Source organism: Rhododendron vialii, chromosome 10a (genome assembly GCF_030253575.1).
Source record: "Rhododendron vialii isolate Sample 1 chromosome 10a, ASM3025357v1".
NCBI lineage: Eukaryota > Viridiplantae > Streptophyta > Magnoliopsida > Ericales > Ericaceae > Rhododendron > Rhododendron vialii.
This window is the reverse complement of record NC_080566.1, coordinates 12,938,085-12,953,447: the sequence shown is the minus strand read 5'-3', so window position 1 is coordinate 12,953,447 and position 15,363 is coordinate 12,938,085. Positions and strand designations below refer to the sequence as shown.

At 39.7% G+C, this 15,363-nt stretch overlaps 2 protein-coding genes across 2 annotated transcripts; both read right to left on the bottom strand.

Annotated features, from left to right (window-relative positions):
- Window positions 1–256: 256 nt before the first annotated feature.
- LOC131303531 (uncharacterized) lies at window positions 257–3,272 on the bottom strand. Its single transcript, XM_058330428.1, has one exon. The coding sequence runs from the start codon at window positions 3,213–3,215 to the stop codon at window positions 480–482; it is 2,736 nt and encodes a 911-aa protein (XP_058186411.1). The 5' UTR covers window positions 3,216–3,272; the 3' UTR covers window positions 257–479.
- Window positions 3,273–8,986: 5,714 nt separating this feature from the next.
- On the bottom strand, window positions 8,987–9,828 carry LOC131303530 (large ribosomal subunit protein uL24z). Its single transcript, XM_058330427.1, has one exon. It carries the CDS (start codon window positions 9,643–9,645, stop codon window positions 9,205–9,207), a length of 441 nt encoding a protein of 146 aa, XP_058186410.1. The 5' UTR covers window positions 9,646–9,828; the 3' UTR covers window positions 8,987–9,204.
- Between the last annotated feature and the right edge of the window lie 5,535 nt (window positions 9,829–15,363).

Below are 15,363 nucleotides of genomic sequence, written 5' to 3'. Positions count from 1 at the left end.
AGTTTGAATGAATGATTCCATTCCATTTTCTATTGCTTTTTAGTAGGAATTTGTCATCTCTTGCATTGCACTTTAGATGAATTTTCTAAAGAAAACTCTTGCCAAAAGAGAGTTTTAGGTTTTCTCTTCTAGAACAAAAGTCCGTTTTATTTGATTAGCTATTTTTTGATCAATGAACTCTTTCCACTGCGGATCAAAAAATAATAATAATTTCTTTCCACTTGAAAGGTAATGGAATGAGCCAAAAACTACAGGGTATTCCAAAAATATACGACGAAACCTTTCATCAATGCGTCTAAAGTACAGTGATCAATCTGAAAAGAGAATGACACAGTAACAAAAAATAAGAGTAGAAAACTACATCAAACCAATCTTTTGATAACGGCATTGAGAACTACATCAAACCAGACTATTATGATTGGCAGTAAGTACGTTTCCATGAATAAATAAATCATCTGTGTGAACACTGTGAAGTGTTTTCAAACCATTGCTTCTTGCCTTTGTCTTTTTATTCTCTCAAGCGCGCCGATATGGCCCCCATCATCTGTATCTTTAGTAGCAGCACTATCATCTCCATTGTCACCCTCTTCCCGTTTCCTAACTAAACCACCAAAAACGGCCGGGGGAACATCTTTTTGTGCAACATCAACTCTCTCATCATCTTCCGAATCACTCTCTTCTGGTAGCTCAATATCCTCGTGATTTGCAGCAACTTTTAATCCTCCTTCAGTCTGAGACTCCACTCCTGCGCTCACAAAACCCACTACTTTCCTGTTACTATCTTTGGTAGCAGTGTTACTGGCATCAGGCAATAATTGCTTCTCTAGAGCAGCCATTTCATCTTCTGGAACACCGGCTTTTTTTAGTGCGTCCATTGCTTCGTCGAGATTTGGCTGCTTATCCTTTCGCGTCAGATACTCGGGAAGGATGAAATGTGTCTGGCTATAACTAGCAGAAACACTCCTTTTAATTCTTTGCATTTCTCGGAAGGTGTCTTCATTACCATGGTTCACCTCAAACTTGCTCCATTTGTTCCATATATCAGGATCTGATCGCGGATCCGCAAACTGAGATGCATATATGAAAACCCAACGAGCACGATCTATTTCTCCAAGGCTCTTCTCCAGCTCAACATATTTCATACACATGGTCTTGACATCTTTGTCCGGAAGACCAGATTCTATGGCTTGCTTGTATATTTCCCTTGTTCTTGGAACCCCGAATTTCTCAGCGGCACTAGCTATGTAGATCTCGTACATGCTCAATTTCTCATGGGGCGGAACCGCCTTGGTAGATTGGTCATAAATCTTCATTGCTCGCTTTGCTAGACCATAATCCTCCTCTAATTTAGCATATTGAAGGTACAATGGTTTCACAGATTCAGCGGGGGTCACTTCAACAGCATGCTCAAATAGCTCTCGCGCACGTTCCAATTTTGATTTCCCAAATCTTTTAACAAACTTGGAAAGATACGTGACCCATATGTCCTTTACATGTGGATATTTAAAAATCTTGACGCCTCTTTCATAAACCTTGAAGGCATCCTCAAAATATTTGTGTTCCTCCAAAAACATGGCATAGTTCATTAGAATCTGAGGCGTGGCGATTCTCAGATTCAAAATCCTTTCATAAACCGCACGAGTTGACTCTAAGGTACCAAGGCTTTCCTCTAAATCAACGTAGAATGCCCAAAGCCACAAGGATTTATGCAACTTAATCTGCACCGGTTCGTTACCATCGGCAGCCACCCTCCGTTTCACCTCCGTTGAAGGCTCTACTGTCGCGCGCCTCATCAACTCCAAAGCCCCTTTAAAGTTCTTATGCCGAAGTTCCATTTCAGCCCATTCACACCAAACACTAGCCAAATTATCGACGGTTTTGTAGTTGACCTGAACCGCCTTATCGAAGATCACTCTTGCATTGGCAACATCCTTGTGATCCTCATACAACTTGGCAAAAGCAACCCACAGTGTATGAGGTTTCCCCACAGCTTTCATGGGATCAACTGTCCTCACTGCCTCTGTGTAAGTCAGAATCTGCTTTGTAGGGTTACCCTCAAAAAGCTTCACTCGCCGACGCCATTGCTCCACATTATGTGGGTTTTGGCGAAGAAGTACGCTATTAGCCAGTTCTGGCCTCCTATCCAATAGACACTCGATCTGGGCCATTCTCAATTCAACTTCTTTATCATCATACAACCAAAATCTCTTCAGCTTCCTCCCAATCTTCGCCACATCCAAACGGTCATCTTTATCATCGTCGTTGTCCTCATCCTTTTCACCGTTTCCCTCACCCTCTCCTTCCATCTTTTGTAGAAGCATGATATCTTCAAACTGCGAGTAGACATCGAAAATCTCACTAAAATCCCTAACCGTGCCAACCGTAGTCATCCCCTCCTCAAACACATCCCTAGCTTTCTCTGTCAAATTCCTCCTGATATAATAACTCGCAAGCGCGATCCAAAGCCTCCCTACCTCATCGGTAGACTTCCTAATCCCTCCCCGAATAATCGCATCCACGTTCAGCCCGGAAACCCCTTCCGCGTGCTGCGTAAGCAAGTCACACAACTCAAGCCACAGCCTACGCTTAGTCTTCCCCTTAATCGAACAAAACCTATCGTCGTTCAAAACCCCGGCGAACCTCTCCGCGGCCTCTTGCCACAGGCCCGAATTCACCAAAAACTCGATAAAATCCTCTACATGCGAGGGGTCGTGCTTCAAGTACCGTCTATAAACCCTAAGCGAGGTCTCTATCGGGACGCCCTTCTGGCCAACGAAGACCAGGTAGGGCTCCCAAACCCTATCGTGCTGGGTCGCGGGCAGAGAGCACAGAGCGCGGTCGAAGGTGCGGCGGGTTCTGGTGACGAGCTTCTGCTCGGTTAGGGTCAGCAAGTACATGACCCAGATGCGGGGCATCTTGTGCATGGTGACGAGGGCGCGCTCGAAGGTGTTGTTCAGCTTCTGGTACTCGCGGTGGGTGACGGGGAGGGGGCGGACGAGCTCGAGTCGCTCGCGGAGGAAGGCGTGCCAGAGCTTGTAGCTGCCGGGGAGGGCCTTGAGGGCGCGCTCGTAGATGGTGAAGCGCTTCGCGCGGGGGGAGTCGGTGCGGGCGACGAGGTAGCGCCACCATAGCTTCGGGCTGGAGGGGTTGCGGAGGAGTTCTTCTTCGTAGGGTAGGTCTTCTTGGCTTGGGTAGAACTCTTGCGGAATTGACATTGGATTTATTTAGGGAGTGTTAAAAGAAAAGGAAAAATTATGTATTATTTGATTGTGTATAAAATATAATCTTAGCCTGCCTTTATATATAGGTTACAAAAACTTGGTTAATGAAGATACCTAACCAATAAAGGATTACGCATAACAAGATAACCTAGATTAACTAAGAAACATAAATAAAATTTGCCAAAACAGAAAATATAATAATAAAAGTTAGAAAAAATGGTAAATTTGGGTGGGGAGAAAACCCTGGGTTTTATCGGAGGTGGTGTACTGCACTGTCCAATAAAGGATTACGCATAACAAGATAATCTAGATTAATTAGGAAACATAAATAATAATTTGTCATGCAAAACAGAAAATATAATAATAAAAGTTAAGAAAACATGGTAAATTTGGGTGGGGAGAAAACCCTGGGTTTTATCCGGGGTGGTGTAGTGCACTGTGCATCCATGTATGGTGCGCGTGTATGGCGGCACACAATCGTTGATCTCATCAATTAACGGTTCAGATTAAAAACAAACTCTTCCAGAGAAGAGCAACTCTTCCAAATAATGCGTTGAAAATCCTAGGTTTTAATCTGATCAATTGAAAACACTTTGGGACAACTACGATGCCGCACTACACACCTGTATAGTGTGCATGTAGGGCGGCACACAGTCGTTGATCTCATCAACTAACGGTTCAGATTAAAAACAAACTCTTCTCGTTGATGCATTGAAAATCCTAGGTTTTAATCTGAACCGTTTAAAACACTTTTGGACGGCTATGATGCCGCACTACACGGAGTGCACTACAGTATTTTCCAATCAAGGTTTTAGAGATAGAGAGAAAGAGATCTGGGTGTGCGACTGCCGGTGGAGTTTTTGTACATGGCCATTTCCAATGCCAAGTTTGCCTTTGTATAAACTTTCCTTTGGACTCATATATGGCTCCCACTCTTCATGACTCTTCCGAATTTCTTAACAAAATTTGGTGCCCTGGTCTTTTCAAATAATGCCTTATTTTTGGATGTCATTGTCTTGCACCACCAGTGCAATAATAGATCTCTTTTAATCTTCCATCCGATTTGACGATGTTTTGGTACACAATATATATCATCTTATAAGAGAATGGGAAATCTGGATCGATCCTGACTGAATTGTTGATTTTTTTGATCTTCTGCTGAATCAATGTGTGTTGTTAATGCCAGTGGCAAATCAAAATTCTCTCACTGGGCCCAAGGAATCATTATGGAAGGAAAAATTGAAGAGTCTGGAACACTCTACTTCGTTGGTCTGCAGAAAGAGGATGTTTTTAAAGAGCAAGAGGGATTGCTGGAGATGGCAAGAACAAACATGCATGACTGTACGTGAAGCAACCATAATAATAAAGCAAAAAAGAGAGGAGAGTGACAGAATGTTGATGATGCCCATTAGTCGATATTTAGGGTTACAGGTGTTTTTTATCAGATGAACAATTTGTGTTTAGTTGGTAAGCATGTTACTAAGGTATAGTTCCGCTAAGCAAAAAGTTTAGCACTTTCGTCCTTATTCAAAAAAAAAAAAACCGTGTTTGTTAATTTTATGTCAAAATTTTTGTGAATTATTGATTCGTTTCGACAAAAGCAATTAGAAAACCCAAAAATTGTCACTTTTACTCAAATATTTTGAGAAATATCCACTTTTCATCTTAAAAAGTAAAAAAAAAAAAAGTTGGCTTTTTTTGCTTAATTTTGGATATTTTCAAAAATATTTTTTTTACTTTTAATACACAAAAGTTTGATGCAAAACTAACAAACGCGAAAAAAATTTGAATAAGGACTGCAGAACACCACCTAAATTTGTTCTTGCTTTTTTGCACTAGGGTGTTTGTTGCATGATATAAGTCACATAGATTGCCCTCATTCCTAAAACCCATAATTCAATGACTGTTAATGACTTTCGTCCCATGACCCTCTGTAATGTCTCTAAATTTGTTCTTGTTTGTAACCAATGAGTGAAATTTCCAAGTCCTATTTTAAACACATAAGCCATTCTAATACTATTAATTAAGAAAATCCTCCAATACTCTCTCAAAATAATCTTCAATCGAAAACCTACACATGGTATAGCTTCAAATTGTTAGTCCTAGGAGAAGTAGCAGGATCATTTAAAAATTTACGCATCATCGGTGAATACAATGTTATTTTATACAAGAAGTGATATGGCATAATGTGCCCATCCGAATAGATCAATTTTCATAGATATGTTTCATTGCATCAAAAGCGCCCATCCATTTCTTCATATTTCTGTTGGTGTGCAATATTTGTCGCAATAAAGTCAAGAATCTCTTAGGGAAGACTATCAAATTGACATAAAAATCAAACAATGCAGGCAAATGTAATCGACATTTGACTCTCCTAGATACGTTGGGCAGACTATCAAAAAAAATAAAAATAAAAAATTGAAGTAGCTGCATTAGGCACCTGTTCAAAAATGTGCCTGTTCAAACATTAATCTCGAATGTTACACAATATCTCTTCCATAATTATTAGAAACCTAAAAACAGTAGTATCTTGTAAACAAAAGTATTCCCTTCACATATGCAGCTCCTATTCTACAGATACCCCTGAAATCATGAACCCTGGACATCTAAAAGCACGTGAATTCTGGTCCTCTCTATTACTAGAATCCCGTGCATGAGGTTTGTTAACGATGTCGCTGAAACTACAAGAGCTCTCCAAGCAAATCTCACATGGATATAACATCCCGTTTGGTGTGATTGACTCGGTGAGAACTAACAAGAAACATTGAGGTTAAGAATTTTCTCCCATGTTTAGACTATAGATTGCAAATGAAGTGAGAAATTGAGAGAAAGGGAGCCCTCTTATTCAACTCTCACAGGAAATGGTGATACAGTAAGGAACAAGATTAGTCGTGCATTCTCAAAAATACCCAACGGCCCATCAAAGTACAACAAAGAAAGAGAAACCTCACTTATCTATAAATAGTCTTGTGTTATCTACAAGACTATGGATTAGAAACCAGCTGAGATGATCACCAAAACAATTGGTGAGATTTGGTGTGAATTGGTTGTGTATTCTAAAAGATACACAAACTGCACATCGAAGTAGAGATGAAAGGAAACGAAACATCACGTATATCCCCTAACTCTCATCTATTACAAGTACATAAGCTTTGAAACCAATGTCGATAAAACTGCAATCCAAGCAATTTCATTTCTCGAACATTCCATGAAGCCAAACGTGTCACAACATGTATAAAATAGAAATACTAGTAAAAAAAACACGCACCAAACACAGGAAAATGATATAGGAACATACTGAATTAAACCACATATAACATAACCTAAGTACAACTTCTAGTACATGAGAAACAAGTGCGTGAAATATCAAACAATGTCGCTAAAACTGCACAAGCTCTCCAAGCAATTTCAGTTCTCTAAAACTCAACAGAGCCAAACGTGTCACAAAATGTGAATATACATTAAAAACACCGCATCGAACACTGGAAAATGATACAGGAACATACTGAATTAAACGAAAGATAACACAACCTCTATCCCTATTGCTCATGTTATCAACTTCAAGTACATTAAATTTGAAACCAATGTCCATAAAACTGCAAGAACTTTCCAAGCAATTTAAGTTCTCCATATTTCAATGGAGCCAATCGTGTCACAACACGTCGATATTAATATTCAAAACATGCATCATACAGTAGAAAATAACATAGGAGCATAATGATTAAACTACAAATAACCTAGCAAGTTCAATCAAAATGCCCCACAAACAAAGTCTCACAACCCAAACTCCCAAACCAAAAATCTGAGCCTTAAACAGCTCATCTCAAAATCCAAAACTAAAAACAGTAAATACTCAAAAGTCAAAACACAAACACGAACTCATTTTCTTTTAACCAATTTGATAGATCTCATCCCGTCGTCCACAAGGGCAAGTGCTTGGTCGTGTATTCTATAAACACCCAAATTACCCATCATGTTATCTAGTATCTACTCCAAGTAAATGGGACGAGTAACCAATGTCAGTACAACTCCAAGAGCTTTCCAAGCAACCTCATCTCTCCAAGTTTCAACGGAGCCAAACGTGTCGCAACACGTGCATAACTATTAAAAAAACGCATCAAACACTAATAGAAAAATGATATAGGAACATAACGAATTAAACCTAAAATAACATACCCAGTTCAACCAAAACGCCCCGCAAAAAAGTCTCATAACCCTAATTCCCAAATCAAAATGCTAAAAGATCTTTTACAACTCATAGTACTAAAAAAACATAATTTCATTTTTTTTTTACCAAATAGATGATTCATCAGAAGGGAAAATGATACAGGACATAATGAAGTAAACCAAAGATAGCATATCAAAATGGCCCACAAAGTCTCATAACCCTAATTCCCAAACCAAAATGCTGGAGTCTTAAACAGCTCATCTCAAAACCCATAACTAAAACAGCTCAGTACTAAAAAAAAACACCATTTCCTTTCTGTTTGGAGTTTGAGGAAAGTGGGGGAAAAGAAAAGAAAAGAAAGTGGGAGGAAAATGAGAGGAAAAGTTTACTACTCGTACAACTTGAATTTCCGAACCAAACAATGGGCGGAAATTTTTTTAAAATTTTCCTTCCATTTTCATATGAGCCAAACAAAGCCTCAGCAGTAAACTTAATGTAGCCAATTCATTTCTATAAGTTTAACGTGGCCAACGTATCACAACATGAGGATAAAAGTATTCAAAAACACGCATCCCACGCCATAAAATGATATAAGTACATAATGTACTAAACCAAATATAACATAGCCAGTTCAACCAAAAATGCCCCACAAACAAAGTCTACTTAACCCTACATCCCAAATCAAAACGCCAAGCCTTTGACAGCTCATCACATAAATCCATAACTCAAACAGTGCAGTACGCCAAACCTTTGACACCTCATTCTATCAGTCGACACTCTGCATGACTTAGTAACATAGCCAAATGTGTCAACACACATGCAAAAATAAAAACACACACGCGCAACAAACACTAGAAAATGATAGGAACGCATTGAATTAGACCAAAGATAACATAGCTAGTTGCTCAATTTGATCAAAATGTCAAACAAACAAAGTCTCATTAACCCTAATTCCCAAATCAAAACTCAAAGCCTTTAACAGCTCATCACATAAATCCATAACTAAAACAGTAAATCACTCAAAAAACCAAAATTTCAATTTGATTACCAAATAGATAGCTCTCACTTCATCAGTTGATGTCTGCATGATATCCCAGCAATTTAATTTCTCCAAATTTCAATGGAGTGTAGGATTTGGACTTAATAAATCTAAGGGAACATGTAGCCCTAGACAGAGGTCAATGGAAAAACAGGATACACGTAGTCGATGCTAATTGATTGGGACACAAGGCTCGGTTCGGTTTGGTTTGGTAATTTTCAACGGAGCCAATCGCATCACAACACGAGGATACAAATATTCAAAAACATGCATCAAACACCGAAAAATGACATAGGAACATAATGAATAACCAAAGATAACACAACCAGTTCAACCAAAACGCCCAACAAACAAAAGTCTCATAAGTAACAAAGTCTCATGACCCTAATTTTTAAGTCAAAATGCTGGAGTCTTAAACGGCTCATCTCAAAATCCACATTGGTAACCATGTTTACCAAATAGATGGAGCTTCCCAGGCAAATTCATTTCTCCAAATTTCAATGGTGCCAATCGTATCACAACACGTGGATATAAGAGTTCAAAACACGCATCAACCAGTAGAAAATAGCATAGCAGCATAATCAATTAAGCTAAAAATAACAGTGCCAGTTGGATCAAAATGTCCCCACAAAGTCTCATAGGTCATAACCCTAACTCCCAAACCAAAACGCCGAGCCTTTAACAGCTCATCACATAAATCCATAACTAAAACAGCGCAGTACTGAAAAAACAAGAACAATTTCTTTAATTTTACCAAATAGATAGATCTCATTCCATCAGTCGACGCTCTGCATGATATCCTCGGCCGTGAACTTCGTCCCCTTATCCTTATCCGCCGCGGCCCGGCCCTTGGCTTTGCGATCGAGCAGCGACTTGCGGTCCTTATCCAGCCTCAGCTTCGTGATCACCACCTTCGAAGTGTTGATCCCGACGTTGACCGTCGACCCATTGACCTTCTCCCTGGTGATGCGCTCGATGTGGATGACCCACTTCTTGCGGTACACCTGGACGACCTTCCCTTCCCGGCCCTTGTAGGTCCCGCGCACCACCTGGACCTCGTCGTCCTTGCGAACGGGCATAGAGCGGACGTTGTACTTTGACCGGAGGTCGGTGGAGAGCGGCGCGCTCATCAGGACGCGGCGCTGGCTCGACGGCGCCGAGAAGTGCGCCTTGCGGTTCTTGCGGCGGGAGCTCGTCACACGTGGGTTATACTTCATCGTGCCTGTGATTCTCTCTCTCTCTCTCTCTCTCTCTCTGAGTTCTTGACAGAAATGACGGCCGGGGAGGGAAGAAGGAGATTAGGGTTTCTGCGTATTTATGGTGGTTTTTTGTTTCGTCTTGGCCCAGTGGGAAATCACTATAGAGAGTGAAGACTGTGTGAGGGAGTTATGGGCCGGTGTGGACCGAATTAGAGGATTAACAAGCCTGCAACACATGAGGCCATCCGGGCTCACCTGTTTTTTTTTTTTTTTGGTAACTTCCGGGCTCGCCTATATTTTTTTTTTTGGAAAATGACAGTCAATGACATATTTTGATAATTAATATCTGCTAAGAACATTTTAAGTATTAACAAATGCTCTTAGCTTGTCCTTGGCAGGTATTAATTATTAAAACACGTCATGGGTCATCATTTTCCCTTTTTTTTTATCAGAATTCCAGGATCACCTTAATTAGTAGTAATTAAATATATTCTGTAGTCACCTTTATTTCCTCTCTTTTTTAAAAAAAATCAGGTGTCGACCAAAATTGCGCACCTCAAAAAAAAAACAGGAGCTATAAAGTTAACGTCCAAGCAAATCTCGAGTGGCCGCAAAGGAGTTGATAATACCTGAGAGATTTCAAAAAATGAGCCCTTAGGAAGTAGCAAACCCTAAGTCCCAAGACTATCGTTACCAGCCAACCCTTACCTCGTGCTAACACATCCCATGAGAAAATGCTCGAAGAAAATGACCGAAAATACCCTTAAAACGGTGTGTGCTTTTCACTGGGTAGGCAAGTTAGCGTTTGCTACAAGCAAGAGTGCAAAAGAGTCAAGCCGAGCCGAGCCAAGTGAATTTTATAGTGTTCGAGCTTGGCTTTTAACTAAATAAGCTTAAAACTGAGCTCAAGCTCGGCTCCTTTGTAAATGACCCGAGCCTATAAAACTAGCCGAACTTTTGAGTGTTGAGCATGGCGGGTTTAACAAATGAGTTTAAAATTCAAGCTCGCGCTTGGCTCGATTACTAAACAAGTCGAGCCGAGCCACGGGTTGCTTGCGAGAAGCTCGGTTCAATCGCAGTCTACTCCTTAGGAGCTCGATTCAAGTGGCCTCCAAAAGAGTTGATAACATTTGGAGGATTTCAAATAGGAGACATTAGGAGTAGGATTGCAAATGAACTGAGCTACTAGCAACTTGTGACTCTACTCGTCTCGTATTAACTTGTTTAATAATCGAACCGAGCATAAGTTTTAGGCTCGTTTATTAAACAAGCTGAGCTCAATACTCAAAAGCTCGGCTCAGCTCGGATTGTTGTGTGTGACGGAGTTTTGGGCTGTTTCATTCGGGCTTTGGGCTGCATTAGATCTGAATCATTGTATTGGGCCCAAGTAGGGATGTAATGTGGATGCAAAGCCTAAAACGTAGATAAGTAATGCTACACGCACAGCAAATGTGCACAGATTTTGGGCACAGATTTTTTGTGGGGTCTACTACGGGTCCCACACGAATAATCCGAGCCGTTCATTAAATGTAAAACATTTTTTCAAGGGCCCCCTCAAAAAATTAGCTCAATCCGATACTCATAGATGCTTGATTCAATCATTTAACTTTTCATTCGAATCTCAGGATAATAAAAAGTTAAATGATTGAATCAAACACTTATAGATATCGGATTGAGCTGATTTTTGGTGGGGGAACCTTGAAAAAATATTTTACATTTAATGAACGGCTCGGATTATTTGTGTGGGACCCGTAGTGGGCCCTACAAAAAATCTGTGCACAAAATCTGTGCACATTTGCTGTGCGTGTAGCATTACTGAACGTAGATGATCTGCAAAATGTGGGGGTCCACCCGGGCTCACAGGCTTTGTTTGGAAGCCAACTCATTCATGAGTATCATTTTGCATTTTGCTCTTGTAATTGTTTGGGAGCCAAATTATCAAAATGCATTCTCAAAACTACACTTTAGAGACACAATTTTGATTATGGATAAAGTTTTTCATTCTTATTTTGGATTATCATTTTATGGGAGAGATGAAAAGACCTAATTGCGCCTACCCATGTACCATAATTCCTAAACTCCCCTTGTGTGGTTATTCCTTGTGAACTTCTTGTCGTGATTTTTTTTCCTATTTTTGTTGTGGAAATTTTTTTGTTGTAATTTTTCTTGTTCTTATGGCCCCCGACCTATATCACATTGTACTAATTCGTTGTTTAAATTTTTGTAAGAGACCAAGAATCACGACTAACGTTAAAAAAAAATTGGAAGACTTTTGTCAAGATATATTAATTACTAGTGCTTTACGCACTCCGGTTGGAATTGTCTGTGCCAAAGGCACTTGCTAACTAGTGACTCAAACACTAAATCAATTCATTAATGTGTAGTATGTGATACTCTTCTTAGTAGCACGAAAGAGAATTACTCGTGCTTACGGCACTTGCCAACTAAACTTTTATGCTAGTTACGAAGAACTATCAATTTGCGTATAGGGTTTTAGAATTGGAAGATCGGTGGCATTTATGCAATTACTACAAAGAAAATTGGCACTTACATTACATTTGCCAAAGTTCCTTTGCGCAATTACTACAAATAATGTGGGCACTTACATTACATTTGCAAAATTCTTTGTTAACCCTTGGATCAAATGAATCTCAGCCCTTCTTTCAACTTGTGTTTGTGTGGTCCCCACACTCTTCTATTTTATTAGGTAGATAAGTATTTACTATATTTATTGTCAAACTAAAATGGTCATTTATCACACTATAATACCATAATAATAACCCAAGGGCAACATGGTAAAAAATCAATTCATAACCTATTTTGAGCATTATCCTCCGAGACACTACTCTATTGCAAAATCTATTCTGCACATATTTTCCAAACACTACACCAGATTCATAATCTATTCTGGTCACAATCCAAAGCCAATATCTCACAATCTAAAATACAAAATGCAAAAATAATAAGGCTCTCAAACGGGCCCTAGTTGGTGATTCAAATTCATTTCGCAGGGCTCCCAAAAAAAATTATTTGAGACAAAATTCAGATTGAGTGGATTTCGGAAAATACAAGATCCAGTCACTTAAATCATTTTTCGAACTCCTTCAGTGTGTTTAGAAATTCTTTAAAAACTAGTACTTAAACAAAATGCGAATGAAGAGAAAATAAAATAGAAGAAGTGTGAGGGAAAATGTTTTATTTTCTTCTTTTGGATTAAAAAAGAAAAGAAAAAGAAAAGTTGAAGGGAACTATGAGAGAAAAGAAAAGGAAAGAAGAAAAGTTCATTCCTGCTTTCATTTCTTTGATATTTTTTTTTCTTTGATGAGAAAATCTCTTTCTTTAGTTTCCAACAAACCTTTAATCCATTTGATCTCTGTCCCATTAACTGTCCAGTTTTTTTTTTTGAAATGCATAAACTGTCCAGTTCAATGACGGAATCTGCTCTATATATTATTAAGGGCAAAGGAAGTCTCTCCTCTATATATTCTTTGTGCTGATCAATAATGATTGCAACATCCGGCAATCCAGTCATATAATTTAATCTCACTCAGATATGCTCGCAAGTGAGATAATTTTTTTTTTTTCAGCCTAGCAGCAGGGCAACATCTCTTTTCAGAAGATGGTTGCGTTTGCCCATTTCTCGTTATGTTCTCAATTTTCTGAACTTACAAAATCTGCTTTCGATAGCGGACCAATTCATTAACAAACTACGGAGCCATTTTTTGTTGAGACATGATGACATCGAGCCCTTGTTGCAACACGTGCTACCGAATCAATTACTCTCTTTTCAGTACCAATAATTAAGAATCGATTTCCCCTAGTTGCTGCATCGAAAACCAAATCACAAGCTTATGATATTAAAAAAAAAAATTGAGTAGATGCATGAAAAAACGAGTATTAGCTTCGTCTCGTATCTCTCACATTCATAAATATGTGAATGAAAAATTAGCTTAATCAAAAATCAGTTGATGCGTGATAAAAATCGTTTACTTTGGACAGTAAAAATGATTTTAAGGTTAAGTCATAAATTTTAAACGATTTGTTCAAATTGATATCGGTATTCAATGAAGATAATTTTACGCAACCATATTCTAGAATGCATACGAGATGAACGATTTGGGTTTTTTTTTTTTGTTGTCGAAGATGGAGCCAAATAAGGGGATTTGGGTTTTTTTTGTTGTTGTCGAAGATGGAGCAAAATAAGTTGAGTCTGGTGGAGTAAAGAGGATAAGGGTATGGAGGGGAGCTTATCCCTACTGTGGCCTTATCATCTCAAGGCCTCCGGCCTCCCAAACAGACGTCAATTTTTCCCCAAAAAAGAAAATGCTAGTACACCAAACACATATTGGCCGGAGACTACTGTTACAATAAGGTCAAGTCAATCAGTTGGAAGTTCTGTCGGCACATATTTTCTCAGACTGAAGCGGGAGCTGCTGTGAGGTACAAAAGTGCATGTATTGGACGGTCTTGGATTTTAAAAATGGGGCATAGCTGCACGCTGCTGTGATTGCTCACGGGAGCCCCCGCTTCCTTCTCAGACACGGATTAGCAGCAGTGATGTCTATGTATATGTTGGAAAGAAATGCTAGGATCTTCCAAGGTAGTCAGAGACTACAGGGCAGTGTTTAAGAGCATTGCCAATGACATTAGAAGTAGTATCTGCAGCATCAAATAAAGTAGAAAATAGAACCAGTCGCACGTAACTGGTTTCTTTTTGTTTTGTGTTCGGAATGCTTCGACACAAAGTAGGCAGTGGTTAAGGTCCTTGTAATGAACTAGCAAGAACTGAGAAACCTTCAGCACCCAAAACAAAAAGGAAATAAAAGAGCATTACATTCGGCAACTGCAATCAATTATTGAAAGGATCAAATTGGTTCGAAGGCCAAACTTGCAAGCTAGCATAGTTGGTTAGGTAAAGGCTAAGTTCATCGAGGTCAAGAGCAGCTCTTGACCGCCGCTAAAATCCCGTAACCTTCACATTTACTGTATGAACTTCTTGTCTTTTATATATCTATGTGAAAATACAAAAAAGAAGTCTGGACCCAATACTTGGGCTAGATTGTGGAGAAAAGCACAAATTTCATTCTCTTGGAGGATCTTAAGCACACCAGATGATTTCTCTTCAGAAATCTTTGCTGAAGTGCTCATAGCCAACATTGTGTGTGTGAGAGAGAGAGAGAGAGAGGGAGCGGGGGGGGGGGGGGGGGGGGGGGATTGACAACAAAAGATATGACAAATCAAAGGAAAGGAACAGGTAACTGTCCACGGCTGTAGAGGTGGTGAACGGACAGAAAGCAGAAGGCAAGAGCCACCGTCAGAGCCCTACCAGCAACGCTTACAGCATCCAATACGGTGTCAAACCGCCGCTCCTGCCGCTCCCACAGCACCATCATGCACTGGCCCAAGCCATCCACCACTGCCGCCAAGAACACGGCCATCTCTCTCACCTCAGTTTCCAAGCTCAAAACTAAAGGAAACAGACAAAGCAAAACCAATTCTTCCGAAACTTTTGGAAGGCCCAACAACCAAGGGCAATCAGATGTTGTTAAACCCACTACTAAATACTGCGGACAAAACAGAGGAGCACAATGAAACACTGAATGAGAGTTATTATGAGGTCCAAACCCTTTCACGCTTCAACCTCATCTATATAACATCTCATAATGTCGCAACTTGCATACTTAAAGCAGGAAAAAAAAAAGAAAAGAAAAGAAAAAGAAGTTGCACAGTTGCTCT

What these genes read in the sequence shown, in the direction of transcription:
- LOC131303531 (XM_058330428.1), bottom strand. Translation starts at nt 3,215, where the DNA reads ATGTCAATTCCGCAAGAGTTCTACCCAAGCCAAGAAGACCTACCCTAC.
- LOC131303530 (XM_058330427.1), bottom strand. Translation starts at nt 9,645, where the DNA reads ATGAAGTATAACCCACGTGTGACGAGCTCCCGCCGCAAGAACCGCAAG.